At 35.1% G+C, this 21182-nt stretch overlaps 1 protein-coding gene across 2 annotated transcripts in view; it reads left to right on the plus strand.

Annotated features, from left to right (window-relative positions):
* The window catches only part of COP1 (COP1 E3 ubiquitin ligase), a 245375-nt gene that overhangs the window by 71140 nt on the left and 153053 nt on the right, over positions 1 to 21182 (plus strand). For both annotated transcript variants that reach the window (XM_082703978.1, XM_082703979.1), the window contains exon 9: positions 9546 to 9603. In XM_082703978.1, coding sequence (XP_082560104.1) covers positions 9546 to 9603 — 58 coding nt within the window. The remainder of the gene's footprint in view (positions 1 to 9545; positions 9604 to 21182) is intronic.

Here is a 21182-nt window from a genome sequence, read left to right on the forward strand (position 1 = left end):
GTATCTGCAAAATTAGGTGGATCTTTTTTCTTTTTTTAAAGATTTTATTTATTTATGTGACAGAGAGAAAGAGAGAGAGACATCACAAGTAGGCAGAGAGGCAGGCAGAGGGGGGGAAGCAGACTCCCTGCTGAGCAGAGAGCCAGATGCGGGGCTCGATCCCAGGATATCATGCCCTGAGCTACCCAGGCGCCCCAGACTAGGTGAATCTTAACAAATCTCTGCTATACTTGCATCAAGGACTTTTGAACATAAATGATGTGTTGCTGTGTTTTAGTGACGTTTATATATGGTGTGGGAGCCATAGTAAAACCAGTAGTTGATTGTTTAATTGTTGGGAGTACTGAGGAGTTACTTGCCTCACCTAGGTGCTGTATTGTGCAAAGGAGTTGAAATTAAAGTCATAGGAGATGGAGGACATTGAAAATTTTACAGAATTTTCAACTTGAGCTAAAACAAAAAGAAACAAAATGCAGAAAAACTTCCTTGTCAATTAATATAGCAGTACTCTTCATACACCTGCAGTTTCTTTCTTTCTTTCTTTTTTTAAAGATTTTATTCATTTATTTTTCTGAGAGAGAGAGAGAGACATCTAGCTCATAAGCAGGGGAGTGGCAGAGGGAGAAGCAGTCTCTCTACTGAGTAAGAAGCCTGATGTGGGGCTCGATCCCAGGACTCTGGGATCATGACCCAAGCCAAACGCAGGTGCTTAACAGACTGAGCCACCTAGGTGTCCCACATCTGCAATTTCTCATTAAATTGATAGGTAGTAGAGAATTAGCAAGTTATGAAAATCTTTTCTGAAACTTTGCAGTTTCTTTATTTAGAATGTCTGAAGAGTGGGTGCCTGGGTGGCGCAGTAGGTTAAGCCTCCGCCTTCTGGTCAGGTCATGATGTCAGCAGAGGGCCTGTTTCTACCCTCTTTCTCTGGCTGCCTCTCTGCCTACTTCTGATCTCTGTCTGTCAAATAAATAAATAAAATCTTAGAAAAAAAAAAAGAATGTCTGAAGAGTTTATTCTTCAGTCACTCAGCCAGCTTTGGAGGGCATATAAGACGTGTTTAACAGTCCCTTCTTATAGGGACTGGATATACAGTTGTGAATATGATAGCCCCTAGAATCCTACTCTCATGATTACATAACTTTAGGATGTAAAATACGTTATGCTGGCAAATGAATTTTTCTGCTTAGAATATGTGAATAAGACTTGATTCCCAAAATTAAAATAATCAAAAGGCTTTTAACTCTGAAGTTGTGGTATTTATATTTGATTTGTAGGCATTTCAGGATTTTTTTAAAAGCACTTTTGAGTTCTTGTTATAAAGTATAATTTGTCATCACTTAATGGTGATAACAGTGTATTTCAGTTCTGAAATCTAAGGTGTGAATAGGCCAAATTCCAGTGTGTATAAGTTTTAACTAAGACTCTTGTTTGTTATGAAGATTTTTGAACCCTACCTCCAAATTTCATCATTCGTTTGGTGTGGTGGATCCCAGAGATTTAAATGCTAGTTTGGGGGAATCATACTTTAAAAATATGTAAACATTGGTTTAGTAGGTAGTGAATATGTCTGTATTACTGAGATGTGTCTAAGTAAACCTTTATATCAGATACAAGTGTTTTCATTAAAGAAAGCTCAAATATTTAATACTAATGTTTTATATCTTTAGCTTATTTCACCTTTTGGAGAGGATAAGATAAAGATTTCTGTTTTATTCTCAACTATGTGAAGCTATGTATTTTTCTCTAATGTCGTAGAAACACCTGAAAACAAAATAAAACAAAATACCTGAAATCAGATTTCTGGACTTGAGAGAGTCAGGGAAGTTAAAATAAAGCTTTGGATGGGAAGCTGAGTATTGATTGATATATACCAACCATTTCTTGTTGATTTTATTGATAGACTGTGATTAGATCCTCTTTTTGTCTTGTCAGATTAGTCATATAGGAAACTTTTCACCTCTTTGATTATTTTAGGTATACCTTGATTGTGGGAGGTCTGGGATGGGGGAGGTTGGGAAAATTGTCAGAATACCTGGTAACCCTGTTTTAGTTATAAGGGTAACTGAATAAAGCATAAAATTTTAAGTGCTGGTACCATTTTTTGTTTCTGCTGTTTACGGTCTTTCACCTATGCAAGTTCTAGCATATTTTCCCTGTTCTTCAGCCCCTCTACCTTTGAATCTTAAGTTTTTGGAATGCTTTTTCCTCCTTTCTTTGCCTTAAAAGCCTTTTCTAAGGTTATTTCAGATAACTGGGCTTTTGTAACACTAACATTTGTGTTTTCTGTATCATTTGATAATTAATAATATCTCCTTTGTGAATTATTATTATTATTATTATTTTAAGATTTTTATTTATTTATTTGACAGAGAGAAATCACAAGTAGATGGAGAGGCAGGCAGAGAGAGAGAGAGGGAAGCAGGCTCTCCGCTGAGCAGAGAGCCTGATGCGGGACTCAATCCCAGGACCCTGAGATCATGACCTGAGCCGAAGGCAGCGGCTTAACCCACTGAGCCACCCAGGCGCCCTCCTGTGTGAATTATAACTAAATTTTGAACTGTTTCCCCTTACTAGTAAGTGGTAGTAGAATATAAAGTGGTTAAACATTGCACTTAGCCTAACAAACTGCGACTTTCACTAGTTTTGGAGGCGGATCAGTCTCATCAGTCTTATTCTTTAGAGCTTAATCTTTTTTTTTTTTTTTTTTTTTAAATTCTACCAAGGAGAATTCCAGAGGCAGCAAGCAATAGATTTAGACCTATTCTGTCTTTCAGACATTTTTCGTCATACTTGCTTTTTATATCTGCCAGCAGTAAGTAAACTTTAAAACTTTAAAATAGGTTGCCCTTTTGCTTTTCTTTTTCAACTTTAGGAATAATTATGGAGTTATGGACATTTTAAAAGGCAGTATAAATATTAGGTTCATATAGTCCCCATATGCACTGTGTTACTATAATCCTTCCTAGCCATGTATAATTTAAAAAGGACAATTCATAAGGGTATTGGGGAGCATTTTTCTGGAGTTCTGAAATACTGTAGTAACATCTGATTTTTTAAAAACAAACTGAATTTCTTCTTTTTCCTAGAGGCCATAGATATGTAATCTGGAGCCCAGTAATTTTACTACTGAAGTTGCATTTCTCACGTAAATCCAAGCTGTAAGATACATAGGTTCCTATCACATTTTTTGAAACCTTTGGAGTCAGAAGTGTTTGAGTATTTAGTGTTCTCTCTGTCTCCCACCCACTGCTCCATAATTATTATATGTTACTGATGGAAGAATAAGAGACCGTTCAACATAATCAGGCACATTAATATTTTAATATTGAGGGGCGCCTGGGTGGCTCAGTGGGTTAGGCCGCTGCCTTCGGCTCAGGTCATGATCTCAGGGTCTCGGGATCGAGTCCCGCATCAGGCTCTCTGCTCAGCAGGGAGCCTGCTTCCCTCTCTCTCTCTCTCTGCCTGCCTCTCTGTCTACTTGTGATCTCTCTCTCTCTGTCAAATAAATAAATAAATCTTAAAAAAAAATTAAAAAAAATTTTAGCATTGAAACATGAATGTTCATAGTGAAATGATAACAGATCTGTCAGGGCAAGTTTTACTTTCAAATAAGTCACAAAAGTATGTGATTTTTAGAGTTTTAGGTTTTAGGAATTGAAGTTTTATGTAATCTTTTTGAGCCCAATATTTTTAAAAGCCGAACTATGTATTGCTAAAAAGGTTTTTGGAGTCAGCAGTGTTTATTTTCACAAAGTTTGTTGTAAAATATCATGATGAAGTACTTTCAAATACAAAGATGAGTAATAGTACTGTCTCTTTGTAAAGAGTCTGAGAGTGTATTAGAAAAGATTTCCTGGGGGCGCCTGGGTGGCTCAGTGGGTTAAGCCGCTGCCTTCGGCTCAGGTCATGATCTCAGGGTCCTGGGATCGAGTCCTGCATCGGGCTCTCTGCTTAGCAGGGAGCCTGCTTCCTCCTCTCTCTCTCTGCCTACTTGTGATCCCTCTCTCTGTCGGATAAATAAAAAAAAAAAAAAGAAAAGAAAAGATTTCCTGGTAATTTTCAATTAGATTTTGCATCAAAATCAAGAAGTTATTACTGTCTTAGAGAACTGTATTTATTTATAAAAGTTGTAACTATCATAGTGATATCTGTGTATGAGGTATGGTTTTGAAATTTACATGTGCTATCTCATATAACCCTCAGAAAGATGCTATGCAGTATGGTTTTTTTATCCTCTTCATTGTACATATGAGGGACTTTTATTCTAGAGATGAAGCAGTTTGCCCAGTATCACACAATTAGTGGCATAACACAGTATTATAATGGAGGCATCCTTACTTTGGAACTCATTAAGCCTTGGGAAGTGAAAGAGTTTTGGAAGTCATCATAGAGTTGAAAATGAAACATTGAAAAGAAGAGAGAAACTTTTGGTTCAAAAATGGGAGGGCAGTAATATTGGAGAAGAGAAAATGTATGTCATTTTGGCAGTCTTCCTTAAAAATTCTGGAATTACACAGCCTGGGTTCAAATTTCAATTCTACAACTTATCAGCATTTTGATCTTAGGCAAGTTTATTAAGTTTTGTATACCTCCGTTTTCTCATTTGAAAAATAAGGATAATACCTGTCTTCACTGATTAAATATGATAATACATATTTTTTTTAAGAAATGAGAATAATGCCTGGCACATAGTAAGTACTTCATAGATGTTAGCTGCTGCTGCTGTTAGTAGACAGATGAATCACATTGATACTGGACAATTTGTTTGAATAGTTGTATCAAATGTTAAAGGGTTTGGTAAAGTCAGAAAGGAAAAACAAACAAGAAGACTGATTACTAGTGTCTCTTGAGGTGTCTGTGGAAGTGGGGCCCACAAGAATTTTGGCTGTTTAGTAAATGAAATTTACCATTAATTTGGAGTGTAATACTTCAGTTCTTATATAAAAGAAATGATGTGATCACTCTGGTGTAGCAGAGAAAAACTTTTGTTAAATAACAGAAAACATTATGAGAAGAACAAGTGATTTGGTTCTTATATGTTTATAATATTATGGAGTACTGCCATGGTAGAAAGGAAATAAAATAGTAACATCGTTTTAAGAAATTAAAACCATATTTGATTTTAATTAATTATTAAAATTTATAATAAAATTATTTTCAGGTTAACATGTTGCTTAGCATGCTTTGTTTTGCATAACTGATTTAATAATTATATGTATAATACTGTAAGGGAACAGGTTTTGGCTCTAGCTCCATATAGTTTATTAAATGTAGAGGCTTGTTCTTCTCTATCCTAAGTTTATATAATGAAAGAACAAATGAATGACAACGGTTAGTGTGATCTCGTGTGTGCCTAGCGTTTTTTTGTCCATTCAATTTCCTTATTTATTTTAAACCCTCATTAATTTTTTTAATGTTCAGCCTTAAATGGTTTTTTAAAAGATTTTGTCTATTTATTTGAAAAAGAGAGAGAGAGAAAGCACAAGGTGGAGGGAGGTGAAGGGAGAGGGAAAAGCAGACTCCCTGCTGAGCAGGGAGCCTGATGCTGGGCTCCATGGGATCAGGATCTGAGCCAAAGTTTCGCATTAAGCTCAGGGTTAACCGACTGAGCCAACCAGGTGCCCCTAATGTTCAGCCTTAAACAATCTTAATATACTATAGTTTGCTCACAGAATAAAAAATTCTCTATAATTTAATTAGCTAATGTATCTGTTGGTAATTTAAATGTGAACCATCTTTTTCAAATAAAAGCCCAATCAAAAGGTAGTCATCTACTATTTTTTACCAAGAATGAACCACTGTTTTCTCTAGACTACCTGTTCATTATGGATATAGCTTATATGTGAAATTGACTTACTAGTCTGCCCTTTAATTATAATAGACTTTGCTTTTGGAAGCAAATGTTTGAGTGAGAGTAGTTGCGTGACATTTATTTGCACAGCTGTGAATTTCCCTTGTGATTTGGGTTAATGCTGCATAGTTTTCATTTATGTTTTTAGCTAAGCTTCTCATTTTCCCAGTGAAAACATTGGGATTTCTTTTTTTTGTCAGCTCATTTTCCCTGTCTTGATTTAAGTGTATTATTCCTAAATCAGCTTTAGTCACTACCCTGAAATTTTTTTCTTGACCTTGCCGTTTTTTGTTTTCATTAAAATTTTGTAATGACATTTTCTCTTTGATGATATTTTATTTTAAATAATTTCTTTCATATTCATAGGTTGCTATTCTTTCACTTTTCTCCTAACATTATGTCTGTGAGTTGGGGTGAACAAATCCAGGGTTTCCCCCTCTTCAGTTAGAGAACATCATGTGCCCAAGGAATACAGATGGAGTATGGTGGTTCTGGAGCCTAACTGCATGGGTTTGAATCCTAACTCAGCTCTTTGCTAACTTTGTTGCCTTGGGCTAAATACATAATCTCTTTATGCCTGATTTGAGAAATGGGAATGATAATAGTATCTACCTTAGAGTTAAGAGGGCAGTGCCTAGTACATAATAGAGCTTCTGCCATTGTCGCCATTACCATCTGATGACTGTGGCTTACTTAGAGTTAAAAAGTGGTATAATACCATAATCAAGAGGACCTAGATTGTCAGCGCTTTTTATATTTTCTTCTACTTATGTTATTTTGTACACACACACACATTTTATAGAGAAGAATTAAAGAAGTTTTTTCAGATTTCTTCTTCTTCTTCTTCTTCTTTTTTTTTTTTTTTAAAGATTTTATTTATTTGACAGAGAGAGAGAGAGATCACAAGTAGGCAGAGAGGCAGGCAGAGAGAGAGGGGGGAAGCAGGCTCCCCGCTGAGCAGAGAGCCCGATGCTGGTCTCCATCCCAGGACCCTGGGATCATGACCTGAGCGGAAGGCAGAGGCTTTAACCCACTGAGCCACCCAGGTGCCCCCAGATTTCTTTTGTTGTAGTCCTTGTATGCATCAATAAATTTTTCTTAGTGAGTAAGATTCTGATAGAACATAAATTTCAAACTCTGTAGTCACTATTAACAAAATACTATTTAAAACCTGTAATTTCAACATCTTTTATAAATTGATGGGTGTTTAAAAAAATATGTATTTGACATGTAGTATAATCTCACTGTAGACACTGATGTATCAATATCATTATTCAGGTTTGCAGTCAAATCTGAATAGTAACGCCATAAAAAATAATATCTAGAAATGCTCTGTTCTCCTAACCTCTAAATACACAGCTACACAATTTTATTAATGTTTATAAAAATGTTAGGGGATTACATTTCATTAGTAAAAAGAACAGAGAGATTTTGGTTTTTTAAACGATTATGTATTTATGTATTTGAGAGAAAGGGGCAGAGGGAGTGGGAGAGGGAGAAGCAGACTTCCTTCCCAGCAAGGAGCCTGATGCCTGAGCCCCTGCTTGATCTGGGGCTTGATTGCAGGACCCTTGGCTTATGACCGGAGCCGAAGGCAGACACCTGACTGAGCCACACAGGCACCCTGAACAGAGATGTTGAATGCATGTTTTTTCATTTTTAGCCCTGTTAGTCCCTAGATGAAGTACACTAAAAGTAGCACACAATCTAGTCTTGCCAGTGCATGACTCTGCAAGGGCAGTGACCACTGGTTATATTTCATCAAAAACAGCCTGTTATAAGATTCTTTAATTTGTAGTGTAAGTGCTTTGAAGTTTCTAATATAATTGAGCCTTACTGTAGGAACAGTTACACAAGGAATTAGGATCTTTTAATATTTGTTGCATTTTGGGGTGCCTGGGTGGCTCAGTTGTTGAGCATCTGCCTTTGGCTCAGGTCATTATCCCAGAGTCCTGGGATCGAGCCCTGCTTTGGGCTCCTTGCTCTGTGGAAAGTCTGCTTCTCCCTCTCCCACTCCCCCTGCTTGTGTTCCCTCTTTCACTATGTGTCTCTGTCAAATAAATAAATAAACAAACAAATAAATAAAATCTTAAAACAAAAGAGTGTTGCATTTTTTCTTTAAGACTATTGTGAGAACAGTTCCATCTGATTTATTGTACTTTTAAAAATGTGAGGTTGTATGTTTTTGACTAATTTTATATTAATATATTAATATTTAATTAATATAAATGATATTAATTTATATTATATTATGTAAAGTTTATTGAATGTTTACCATCTTTTTTGGAGTTCCACTAGGAACATACTTATTTAAATTTTACACTTCTCTGAAGTCTCTTCCTTATTTAATAGATGGAGAAACTGAGGCCAAATAAGATTAATCACTTGCCCAGAGTCATTTAGTTGCTCAGGGGTAAAATTCAGACCCACTCTGTGTACCCTTAAGAAAGCCTCTCATGTTATAACTTTTGAGGTTATTTGGTTACTAAAGGAAAGAATGATTTTGTGTATAGACAACTGTCTTAATCAATACCTTCACTTGTCTAAATTTCATTAGGGTAGACAATATAAATAGTTTTTTATAGTGGTAGCATGAAAGGAGAATTAAAAAAAAGTAAATAACATGGTTAATCATGGCTGATACCTGTTTTGCCGTTTTCAGGTGTTAATGGTCTTCACAGGCTTACTTATTTAAAGATGAGAAGAATATAGAAGTGGTGAAGATAGAAATAATAGGAAGAAAAAGATAGTTTCAGAGATTTTTCTAGGCTTAGGTAGGAAAATGCACAGAAGTTACAACCAAATAAAAAGAATCAATGCAGAAAGCAGATTATTATTATTATTTTTTAAGATTTTATTTATTTATTTGACAGACAGAGATCACAAGTAGGCAGAGGGGCAGGCAAAGAGAGGAGGAAGCAGGCTCCATGCTGAGCAGGGAGCCCGATGTGAGGCTCGATCCCAGCATCCTGGGATCATGACCTGAGCTGAAGGCAGAGGCTTTAACCCACTGAGCCACCCAGGCACCCCGCAGATTATGTTTTTGATCAGGGCGAGAAAACTAGTATATAGGTTTTGGTTCTTGAAGGAAAAAAAAAAATTATTGGTATTTTACCATTTATTCCATTCCTTTGATAATTTTTCTTCATGTGAGATTATTATCATAACATTTTGGACCTGGAGATAATCTAGAGATACAGTAGAGATAGTCCCCACTCATCTCACTTTGAAGATGAGGAAATGGAGTGCTTAGAAAGTAAGTGTCTGAGGACATACAGCCCTTAAGTGGTGTAGTGGGATCTCTTCTTAACTGAACTTTGATTGCTTGCTTGTGCTCTTTTCCTAATAACTCTTAAGTCCTTTCCTTAAATAGTGTTCATATCTGAAAATGAAATTAGAGCAGATACATTTCTGTAACACTTGTTTTGTGATTATTCCCTATTGATATTCTTTCATGGTATGTTTGTTTAAGGTGGTGGGGTAAAGGGTTTGTAAATTGCTTAAATATTGGCTGATATTTTTGTTTATGGGTTATACATTTATTTGATATCTAATTATTGGCAATAAATATTCTTTTTGCTTAGAAATTAGAAATACTGGACTTAGATATAGTATATTTTTTAGGTTTACCTTTTCTGTTGCTGGAGTAATGTAAACACTGATGTCATATTTTTCTCTCTTCATTTTGCAGTAGTATTATTGATTCCACAGAATACAGCCAGCCTCCTGGTTTCAGTGGCAGTTCTCAGGTAAATGATATATTTAGCAGTGTATTTTCATGGTACAATGAATATAATCACTTGAGTTTAAACATTGTAGGTTAGTTTAGTGGAATGTGACAAACATAACTGATTTGAGTGCTGTGGCATTGATTAGACTTAGATTTTTCTGATGCATAAACAACTATTTATGTGCTCATCAATGATGAGTCAAAAAAAATTTGTTTTTAAAAAAATAAACATCAGACCTTATGAGGAAGGAAATACAGTAAGATCAGATTATGAATAACCATACATTGTTTTTCTCAGGGATCTTTATAGTCTATTGATGAAATACTCATTATGTTGAAATGCTTTTCTGTGGGAAGTAAACTACAGATTTGAGAAAATAGACTTCAGCTTCACCTGTTTCTAATTAATTGATTGTATTGACACTTTCTCCGTCTTTAACTTGGGGATGCTGATATTTGTCAAATCTAATTTTGAGGCTGGACTTTTTTGTTTGTTTGTTTGTTTTGCTTTTTACGTTGAAATAATTTCAGACTTAGAGAAAAGTAACCAAAATGGTAAAAGGAATTTCTTTATATCCTTTATCTAGATTGTCCAGAAGTTAACATTTGATCACATTTGCTTGTTCATTCTCTTTCTGTCTTTTGCTTATGTACATACAAATTTTCTTCTTTGGATTGTTTGAATTAGGTACAGACATAATGGTTCTTTACCTCTAAATATTTTAATGTGTGTTTTCTTTAAAACAAGACAAGGTAGGAGCATGCCTAACATAGTTTAGAAGCTTATAGTGGCTGGGGTTAAGTAATCAAGGTGGAGAAAAGTAGAAACGAGGTAAAACTTAACAGAGGCCACTTGGTGCGTGATTTTCTTAGGCCATTATGAAGACTGTGTTGTGTGTTTTTTTGAGTGAAGTCAGTTAAACTTGGTTGAATCAGTACTTGTCTCACTTAATTCTTTGCATCAATGATATATATATATATATATGTATATATACATATATATATATTTATTTATTTATTTAAAAGATTTATCCATTTATTATAGAAAGCAGGGGTGGGGAGGAGAGAATGCACAAGCAGAAGGGGCAGAGGGAAAGGGAGAGAATCTCAGGCAGATCCACACTGAGTGTGGAGCTGATGTGGGGCTCAGTCGCGCAATCTTGAGATCATACATAACCCCAACCAAAACCAAGAATGGACACTTAACTAACTGAGCCACATAGGTACCCTTAAGCTGGGAAAATACTAAGATAGTACGTTTAGGGGGACAAATAAACAAGGAGCTCATATAAAATATTTCAATATTTAATTGAAATTGACTTATGTAGTAGATTAAAATAATTTAGACAATTCTTATGCATACTACTAGAAAGAGTCTTGATGAAATATATAATTTTCAAGGAAAATTAAAAATGTTTAGATTAAAGCAATTATAGAACAATTTGGATATATCAGTTGCCATAACTATTAATTTAATGTGATTCCATAAAAAAACTCAGTATGTTTTAAGAGTGCAGGGAGTATGACCAACTGGCTTTAAAGTTTATTAGTAGGATGAATGATTCAGAGGTGTAGTAATCACAAGGGCATTTACCCAATAAATTATTAAAATGTATTCTAAGACTGCTATAACAAAAGGAGCACTATAAAATTTAAAATTGAACTGAAAGTTATTGAAGAATGTATTAGCCTGTGGTAAAGGTGGTTATGCAGATCAGTAGGGAAAGTGGGGATTAAGTAAATGGTATTGTGATAGCCAGGAAACCATTTGTGGAAAAACCACTTACTGTGAGAGTCTAAATCAGCTAAATAATCATATAAATAATGATAGGCCTGTAAAATTAAGAAAGAAGCTTGTATCTTACATAAACAATTTTAACAATGAACAACATTTCTTACATAAACAATTTTAACAATGAACAACATTTCAAAAGACTAGGAAAGGTATTTTAAGTATGACAAATAATTGATTTCATTGCTTCAAAATAATGAAAACTTTTTATATCCATTTCATCTTTTTTTTTTTTTTTTAAGGTTTTATTTATTTATTTGACAGAGAGAAAGAGACAGCTAGAGAGGGGATATAAGCAGGGGTTATGGGAAGCAGGCTTCCCGCTGAACAGGGAGCCCAATTTGGGCCTTGATGCCAGGACTCTGGGATCATGACCTGAGCCGAAGGCAGACACTTAACGACTGAGCCACCCAGGCACCCCTCATGAGTCATTTTGATGAAAGATCCAAGGATAAAAAAATGAAAAGAAAAGAAAATTGTTTAAAAAAAAAAGTGAAAATTAAAAAAAAAAAAAAAAAAAGAAAGAAAGAAAATTCAAGTGGCCAGGTCACATATAAAATAATACCTTCCCAAATAATAAAAAGCAAGATATGAAGTAATAATAAGGTTCCAAAGGAGTCACTTAATAGATATGGCTCAGGAATTTTCAAAATTGGAAATACTCTTTGCTGTGTGTGGTTGTGCATGATGAGTCTGGGAGAGGGAAAGGGAAAGGAAGAGAGTTGGTAGTCTTCCAGGAAGAGCATTTGGCAGTGGGCAGTGTATGCATAAGAGGAAAGCTAAAAATGTGAGGTGATCATTATATGGACAGAAATTTATTATAAGAAATGATTCAAGGTATTGTTTAAAGATTATATGCCACATGCACCCCAGTGTTTATAGCAGCAGTGTCCACAATAGCCAAACTAAGGAAAGAGCCTAGATGTTTGTCAACAGATGAATGAATAAAGAAGTTGTGTATATATATATATATATATATATATATATATATATATACATACATACATACATACATACAATGGAATATTATGCAGCCATCAAAAAACCCATGAAATTTTGCCATTTGCAACGACGTGGATAGAACTAGAGGGTATTATGATAAGCAAAATAAGTCAATCAAAGAAAGACAATTATCGTATGATCTCACTGATATGAGGAATTTGAGAAGCAAGACAGAGGATCATAGGGGAAGAGAGGGAAAAAATGAAACAAGAAGAAACCAGAGAGGAGACAAACCATAAGAGACTCCTAATCTTAGGAAACAAACTGAGGGTTGCTGGAGGGGAGTGGTGTGGGAGGAATAGGTTGGCTGGGTGATGAATGTGGGGGAGGGTATGTGCTATGGTGAGTGCTGTGAATTGTGTAACACTGATGAATCACATAACTGAAGCCCTGAAACAAATAATACATTGTATGTTAATAAAAAGAAATAAAGAATATATTCCAGTATTATTTATGCAGGTAAAAATTCTGGGAAAATACTCTTAATCATGATAGAATACGTAGAGAAACTATGGCACAGCTATAGGATTTTATTACTCTTAAAGAAATGTTTTTAAAAATTTTTATTTATTTATTTGAAAGGGAGGGAGTGCACAAACAGGGGGAATGGCAGGCAGAGGGCGAAAGAGAGAAGCAGGCCCGCTGACCAAGGACCCTGGCTCAGGGCTTGATCCCAGGATCTTGGAGTCATGACCTGAGCTGAAGTCAGATGCATAACCAACTTAGCCATCCAGGCACCCCTCTTAAATAAAATGTTTATAGTTGAATTGGAAAAAATATGTTAATAATAAGTGAAGCCAGAAATGAGTACTTTATACTTCTGGATTTTTATAAGTACCTCTTTTTTTTTTTTAAGATTTTATTTATTTATTTGACAGAGAGAAATCCCAAGTAGTCGGAGAGGCAGGCAGAGAGAGAGAGAGGGAAGCAGGCTCCCTGTTGAGCAGACAGCCCGATGTGGGACTCGATCCCAGGACCCTGAGATCATGACCTGAGCCGAAGGCAGCGGCTTAACCCACTGAGCCACCCAGGCGCCCTATAAGTACCTCTTGATTTTGCTTTGGAATTATTATATATCCTTAGTATAATTAGCAAAATCAGGAAATTAACATTAAAATTACCTGAGATAACATTTAAATTTCAACAGTTTTGACATTAATACCATTAATAAATACTCCTTTTTAGCAAAAAAGAAAAACTTCCTTTTTTCAGTATTAATCCACAGTCACTTGTTGCACTTAATTGTCATGCTTCTCTAATCTTAAATCTCTTATCGTTCCTTAGTCTTACATTAAACTGATATTTTTGAAGAGTGTGAGTTATTTATTTTGTAGAATATCCTTCACTGGAGTTTGTCAGATGTTCTCTTAGGACTTGATTCAGATTATCCATTTTAACCAGAAATACTACAGAGGTGATGTTGCACCCCTCTTTGTTAGTTTCTCATATCTGGGTGCATAAGACACCTCTTTGCTCAATATTGATGATGTTAACTCTGATCACTTTATTAAGGTGGTACCTGTCAGATTTCTCTGCTGTAAAATTACCATTTTGTCTCATCTGTGCTATTAATAAATCTTACTTGAAATAGTTATTGATATGGTTATTGCCCAAATGGTAATTATGATAATTTTTATTCTTTTTTTCACATTTATTAATTAGCATTTCTACTGTAAGAAAGACCTTTCCCTCCTCTTTGTTTATATCCTTATGGATTCATGGATTCCTGATTCATTCTGTTAATTATTTTTAACTTAAATTGTCCCATATTTGGCTGGTTGTAACTCTTTGAAGTAGATTTCCACATTATTTTGACATGTTCCTATCATTTTTTAAGTACCTATTTGGATTCTTAGACTATAAGATGTTCCAGCATTACATTGCCTAGACCTGCAATTAGCGATGGATCCATGAAAGCCTATTTTCTTTTCTATGTTATTTAAAAACCAAGATCTGGGGCGCCTGGGTGGCTCAGTGGGTTGAGCCGCTGCCTTCGGCTTGGGTCATGATCTCAGGGTCCTGGGATCGAGTCCCGCGTCGGGCTCTCTGCTCAGCAGGGAGCCTGCTTCCTCCTCTCTCTCTCTCTGCCTGCCTCTCAGTGTACTTGTGATTTCTCTCTGTCAAATAAATAAATAAAATCTTAAAAAAAAAAAATAAAAACCAAGATCTGGGTTTTAAGTGTGCTCATTGGTCCTCGAGTGTCAGTGCTTATAGGCCTTCTCAGTGGACAGAGAGAGCTAGGAGACATATATATGTGTATATATAATATATGTTATCTCTACAGATATATATGCATTAATTACATACTAATCACCTCAAGTGTTTGATTAATGAAAGGATTCACAGAAGTCAAGTAGTTTATCCTTCTGGAACAGTTTGATTAAAGGCAGTGGATACCATGCAGGAAGAGGATACTCATTGAAAGGGGTCTTGTGATTTCAGGTCCAGGCTTCTTTGTCCTTCTACACTGGGTTACATTGGAACATCTTTCTCTCCAGGTTTAGAGCTACTACTGACTTGTATTTCAAGTACCTCAGTAATAAGAATCCAAAGTTGGCTTGTGGTTGGGATCTCCTAAATTAATCACATAGGCGGTACATTCTACTTACACGACCAGCCTGTAGAGCTCCACTGAAACCATGTACATATCACAAATTCATTTATTATCACTAAACAGACTAATCAGTTTTGCTCCAAAGCAACTCACTTTTGGTTATAGAATATAATTCTTCTTTCTTTAGTGAATACATTCCATACTATAGACAAGAGTCTAGAGATAACCATGTGGGCAATCCAGACTAGCTGAGATGAACCCATACTGCTCAGTATATAATACATAATATTTATACAATCATATATTTCATATATGTGTAAAACATACACATATATAAAAAAGTCTATATTTTGGTATCTCTCCTTTAATGGATGAATGGACAGAGAAGATGTGTATATATATGTGTATATATATATATACAGTGGTACATTATTCAGCCCAAAAACAAAAACAAAAACCTAGCATTTACTACAACATGGATAGATTTAAAAGTTAAGTGAAATAAGTCAGACATTTGGTAAATGTGGGCATTTTTTATTTAGAAGTAATCTAGATCAACACAAGTGATAACTATTTCCTTTTGATTTTTAGTCATATTTATATCCTACCTATTCATCTGGACCTTATTCTGAATATGTTCATTCTGATGATTGGCTTTGTAGATTATCTATAACCAGTTCATATTCTCAGACATCTTCCCCTTTGCAATTAGTGTATTTGTGTTCATTTGTATTAATGTTATTTGTAAATTTCTAATTATTATGGCAATGAGCTAAGCAATGCATTTTTACGAAGAATTGTGAAACAACCTAATTTTGCATGGATGAGGTAGGAATTTCACTGAAAAAAATAAATTCAAGAAAAGCTAAGAGTAAATAGCAAAATTAATTGTGGGTGCCTGGGTGGCTTAGTTGGTTAAGTGACTGCCTTCAGTTCAGGCCATGATCCTGGAGTCCTGGGATTGAATCCCACATCGGGCTCCCAGCTCCATGGGGAGGCAGCTGCTTCCTCTAACCTTTTTCCCTCTCATGCTCTCTCTCGTTCTCTCTCTCAAATAAAGAAAATCTTGAAAAAAAAAAAAAAGTAAAATAATTGTGAAAAAAACCTGGTTTTGCTATAAAACCTGGAAGGCAACGTGTTTTTGTTTTTTTAAAAGATTTTATTTATTTATTTGACAGAGATAGAGAGAGAGAAAGAGATCACAAGTAGGCAGAGAGGCAGGCAGAGGGGTGGGGGAAGCAGGCTCCCTGCTGAGCAGAGAGCCCAATGAGGGGCTCAATCCCAGGACCCTGAGATCATGACCCGAGCCAAAGGCAGAGGCTTTAACCCACTGAGCTACCCAGGTGCCCCGGCAACAGTGTTTTTGAATGCTTCTTTATTATATTCTTGATTTTGTTTTTGTAATCATTCTCATGTTTCAGACTAAAATCTTTTCTGTGTTTCCATTGAGCAGATCACTTTTTAAAAAAAATCCATATTCTTGGGCATGCCTGGGTGGCTTAGTTTATTAAGCATCTGCTTTGGGCTCAGGTCATGATCCTGGAGTCCTGGGATAGAGTCCCATATTGGGCTCCTTTCTTGGCAGGGAACCTGCTTCTTCCTCTGCCTGCTGCTCCCCCGGCTTGTGTGCTCTCTCTCTCTTTGGCTGACAAAAATAAAATCTTAAAAAAAAAATTCAGATTTTTCCTCTCAGAATTTATAAAAATTATATTGGTACATAAAAAAATGAATATATTTCATGAATATGTAAATAGAAGCACAGTTACAATAAAAGAAAATCTATGAACTGAGCTCTTAATGTTAATTACTAGAACTGTTCAAATTACCCCTGTGCTTCCAGCAAATTACGTCACCTTGCTTCATGTCCAGTACTAATTACTTTTTCTGACATTTCTGTTTTTCAGTATGTTGATTTCTTTTTTTAATTTTTTATTTTTTATAAACATATATTTTTATCCCCAGGGGTACAGGTCTGTGAATCACCAGGTAGTATGTTGATTTTTTAAAATGGATTTACCGTACATTTTTCAAATAGATTTACTATACATATGTGTATCCTTACATTATTTGGTTTGGCTATATGTAGACTTTGTAAAAATGATTAAATATGTAGTTTTTTGAGATCTGCTTTTTCGAAGATTAGTTCCTAATGTCTAGGGGTATAGTTGCTTGATCTTCCATTTTGTTAATGTACCACAATTTATCAGTTGTCCAGTCTGTATACATTTGATGCTTTTGTAGAGTTTTTGTTTTTGCTGTCAAGGGCATCTTTGTTCATATCTCCTGATGTATAGGTATAAGAATTTCTCTAGATTTTGTACCTAGGAAAGGAAGTGAGGGTGACAGGGTAGACACATCAGTAGTTTCTATATTTTGCGATAATATCAAATTGTTTTCAGAGTCTTTTTACTAATATAAAGCCCCTACCACAGAAGTATAGGAGTTCGTTTCTCCATATCCTTGTCAGTAATTAGTACTATTGAACCTGTAAATGGTTGCCACTTTTGTGGATAAGAAAAGAAATTAGTTGTTGGTTTTAATTCTTATTTTTCTGACACTCTAAAGTCAACATGTTTTATTTACTGGTCTTTATTTTTCGTGAAACAGCATTTCATATCTTTTTCCATTTTTTAAATATTGGATTTACTTATAAAAGCTTTAATATATGTTCAAGGTAGTAATAACTTGTTTCTTAGGTGTCGTGCATATGGTGAATATCTTCTTAGAGTTTGTATCTTCTTGTCTCTAATGACAGATTTTGATGAACAGAAGTTCTAAATTTGAGTTACTGAATTTGTAACTTTTATAATTAGTGCCCTTTGGGTTTCATTTAAGAAATTCTCCCCTTTTGAGATTATAAACATATTCCATGATATAACACATGGCCAATTTGGAAATGTTCTATGTATGCTTAGGAGGAATATATGTTTCTAATTGGATAAAGTGTTTTGTATGTATTCATTAAATTAAGCTTTTAAATTAGATCATACCATTTTCTTAGTTGAGTTGATGAGGTTAATCTGCTATGTTGTTGGGTTGGTCAATTTCTTTAGGAATTTTTACTTTATATATTTTTGATCCTGTGCTGTTATGTGTGTACTGGGTATACAATGATTAAGTTGCAAGTTTTGCATTTTCGGGGGCTATTTCCATTTCCATTAATGCTTTTCTTCTTTTTTTTTTCTCCTTTGATTAAATTTGCCTAGTATATTATTTTTCATGTTATTACTTCCAGATTTTTAGTGTCTTTATATTTTCACTGTTGGCAGATAGCATACAGTTGTGTTTTAAAATTCCCATCACTAATTTAATTAGTATTTATATTTATTACTCTTTAATGCTTGCTGTTTGTCTCACTTTTTGTGTTTTTCTCTTACATTTTTTACCCCCTTCTCCCACTATTTTACTGTTTTCTGTTACTATGTTTTCAGTAGTTATCTTTGAAATTGATCCAAACTTAACACCTAAACAATCTAAACTTCTTATCATCTTTTAAAGAAATTTAATTTTTTAGTTGATATACAATGCTGTATTAGATTTAGATATGCAATATAACAATACAACAGTTTTATATATTACTCAGTGCCCATTGTGATAAGTATAATCTTAATCCCCTTCACCTATTTCACACATCTCCCCGCCTACCTCCTCTCTAGTAGCCATCAGTTTGTTCTGTGTGAAGAGTCTGTTTTTTGATTTGTCTCTTTTTTTCTTTGTTAATTTGTTTTGTTCTATTAAATTCTACATGTGAGTGAAATGATATGATACTTGTCTATTTCTGACTTGGTTTACTAAGTATAACCCTGTTATACCCTCCAGATCCATCCATGTTTGTTGCAAATAGCAAATTTCATTCCTTTTCATGGCTGAGTAATATTCCCCCCCCCATACACCACATCTTCTTTATCTGTTCATCTATCAGTGGACACTTGGGCTGCTTCCATAGTTTAGCTATTATAAATAATGCTGCAGTAAACATAGAGTGCTTGCATCTTTTTGAATTAGTATTTTCACATTGTTTGGGTAAATACCCAGGAGTGGAATTACTGGATCATATGGTAGTTCTGCTTTTAATTTTCTGAGGATTCTCCATTCTGTTTTCCACAGTGGCTTCACCAGTTTTCATTCCCATCAACAGTGTACCTACAAGGGCTCCTTTTCCTCTACATCCTTGTCAACACTTTTTTTCTTTCTTTCTTTCTTTTTTTTTTTTTTGACTTCAGCCATTCTGACAGGTATGAGGTGATATCTCCATTGTGGTTTTGATTAGCATTTCCCTGATCAGTGATATTGAGCAATTTTTCATTAAATTTAATATCTTTATTACTCTCCTGAACAACATTAAGTGCCCCAGAATTGAAACTTTCTTCACTCTTCTGATTTATATGCCATTTTTTGGTGTATTTATTCTGACTTGTTCTTAAGCCCCGTAATTTAGATATTATAATTAATGTTACAAATGGTGTTTAAAATTGCTTAATGGTTACAGGTTTTCTTCTTTTCATTTTATGTTCAGGCCTTCTGGTTTGTTTACTGAATTTTTCAAGCATACAGTTTCACACATTTCTTTAGAAATGGCTTTAGGCAATAGTCTTTGTTTTCATTCACATAAGAAAATACTTTGCTCACTTTGTTGCAAGATAGTTTTGTTAGGATCTGAATTTTATGCTCCTTACTTATTTATCTATTTATTTTTTAAAATATTTTATTTATTTATTTGACAGAGAGAGAGATCACAAGTAGGCAGAGCAGCAGCAGAGAGAGAGGGGGAAAGCAGGCTCCCTGCTGAGCAGAGAGCCCATCCCAGGACCCTGAGATCATGACCTGAGCTGAAGGCAGAGGCTTAACTCACTGAGCTACCCAGGTGTCTCAGGATCTGAATTTTAGATTGGAATTGTTTTCTTTTGACTTTTTGAGGGTAATCAAGGTTTGCTTCCTTAGCTTCTTTTATTGCTCTTCAGTATTTTCTTTAATTGTTGGTCCTGTCAGATGAATTATCTTTTCTTGTTTGTTTGATTTTTTTTTTCAAGATTTATTTATTTAGGGGTGCCTGGGTAGCTCAGTTGGTTAGGCATCTGCCTCCAGCTCGGGTCATGATCCCAGGGGCCTGGAATTGAGTTCTGCGTGGGTTCCCTGTTATGCAGAGAGTCTCCTTCTCCCTTTCTCTCTCCCTCTGGATCTCCCCCTGCTTGTGCTGGAGTGTGCTCTCGCTCTTTCTGTCTTTCTCTTAAATAAATAGATGGGGTCTTTGGAAAAAAAAAATTATATACAGACAGAGGGAGAAAGCAAGATTGTCCATGAGTTGGGGGAGGGGCAGAAGGAGGAGAATGAGCATCTCAGGCTGACCTCCCAATGAGTGGGGAGCCTGACTGGGGGCTCCATCTCAGCCAAAACAAAATCAAGAGTCAGGGGCTTGCTTAACCGAATGAGCCACCCAGGTGCCCCAATTTGTCTGATTTTGAAATCATTTTGTTTTTGGATAGAAACACAGTTTTGCTTCGTTGTGTCTAATTATTGATTTCTCTTATAATATCCTACTTGATAAGAATAATTTCTTTGTATTTATGTCTGTTTTCAGTTCTGAAAAATTGTCAACATGAATTCTTCAAGTATTTCTTCTTCAGTCTGTTAAAATTTTCTGGGTCTCTTAAGTGCCTATATTTTCAACCTTATACTTTTATGCTTCTTAACCTCTGTTTCAAATTTTCTGTCTTTTAATCTTTTATCCTAATAGTTCTGGTTAACTCCTTTAGATTTATCTTTCAGTTCACAAATTCTCTTTTCAATCTCTCTCAGTTTTAGTTTTTTTCTTTGTTATTTGTCTCTAAGTATTGCCCTCTTTGTCTTTCCCCTCCTCTGCACCATTACATTTTCTTTGATACCACTTCTCTGAGTTCAGCTTCTCATTTGGTTGTGTATCTGTTACATCTTTGGAAGTTGTCTTACTTAATTTCTTGTGATCCAAGCACTGCTTTAAAATAAGATTTTTACCTACCATCTAGTTTCAGCAGGGGTTCACTTTAGAGTGTTTTGTTCAAGGTAGTGCCTTAATATTTCTTACTTTGATACATTTGCGGTTGTTGTATACTTAGGGTGAACTTGTGTCATCTCAAGCTCTTATCATGTGTCTCCTCTGTGTCTGTTTGTGGGCCTCAAGCATAATAGACAATAGCCATTTGTGGAAAGAATTGTCTTACCCTTTCATTTAACATGATGTAGGCAATACTGAGGATCATAGATTTTTTTTTTT

The sequence above is a fragment of the Mustela nivalis genome (assembly GCF_964662115.1).
Source record: "Mustela nivalis genome assembly, chromosome: 16".
NCBI lineage: Eukaryota > Metazoa > Chordata > Mammalia > Carnivora > Mustelidae > Mustela > Mustela nivalis.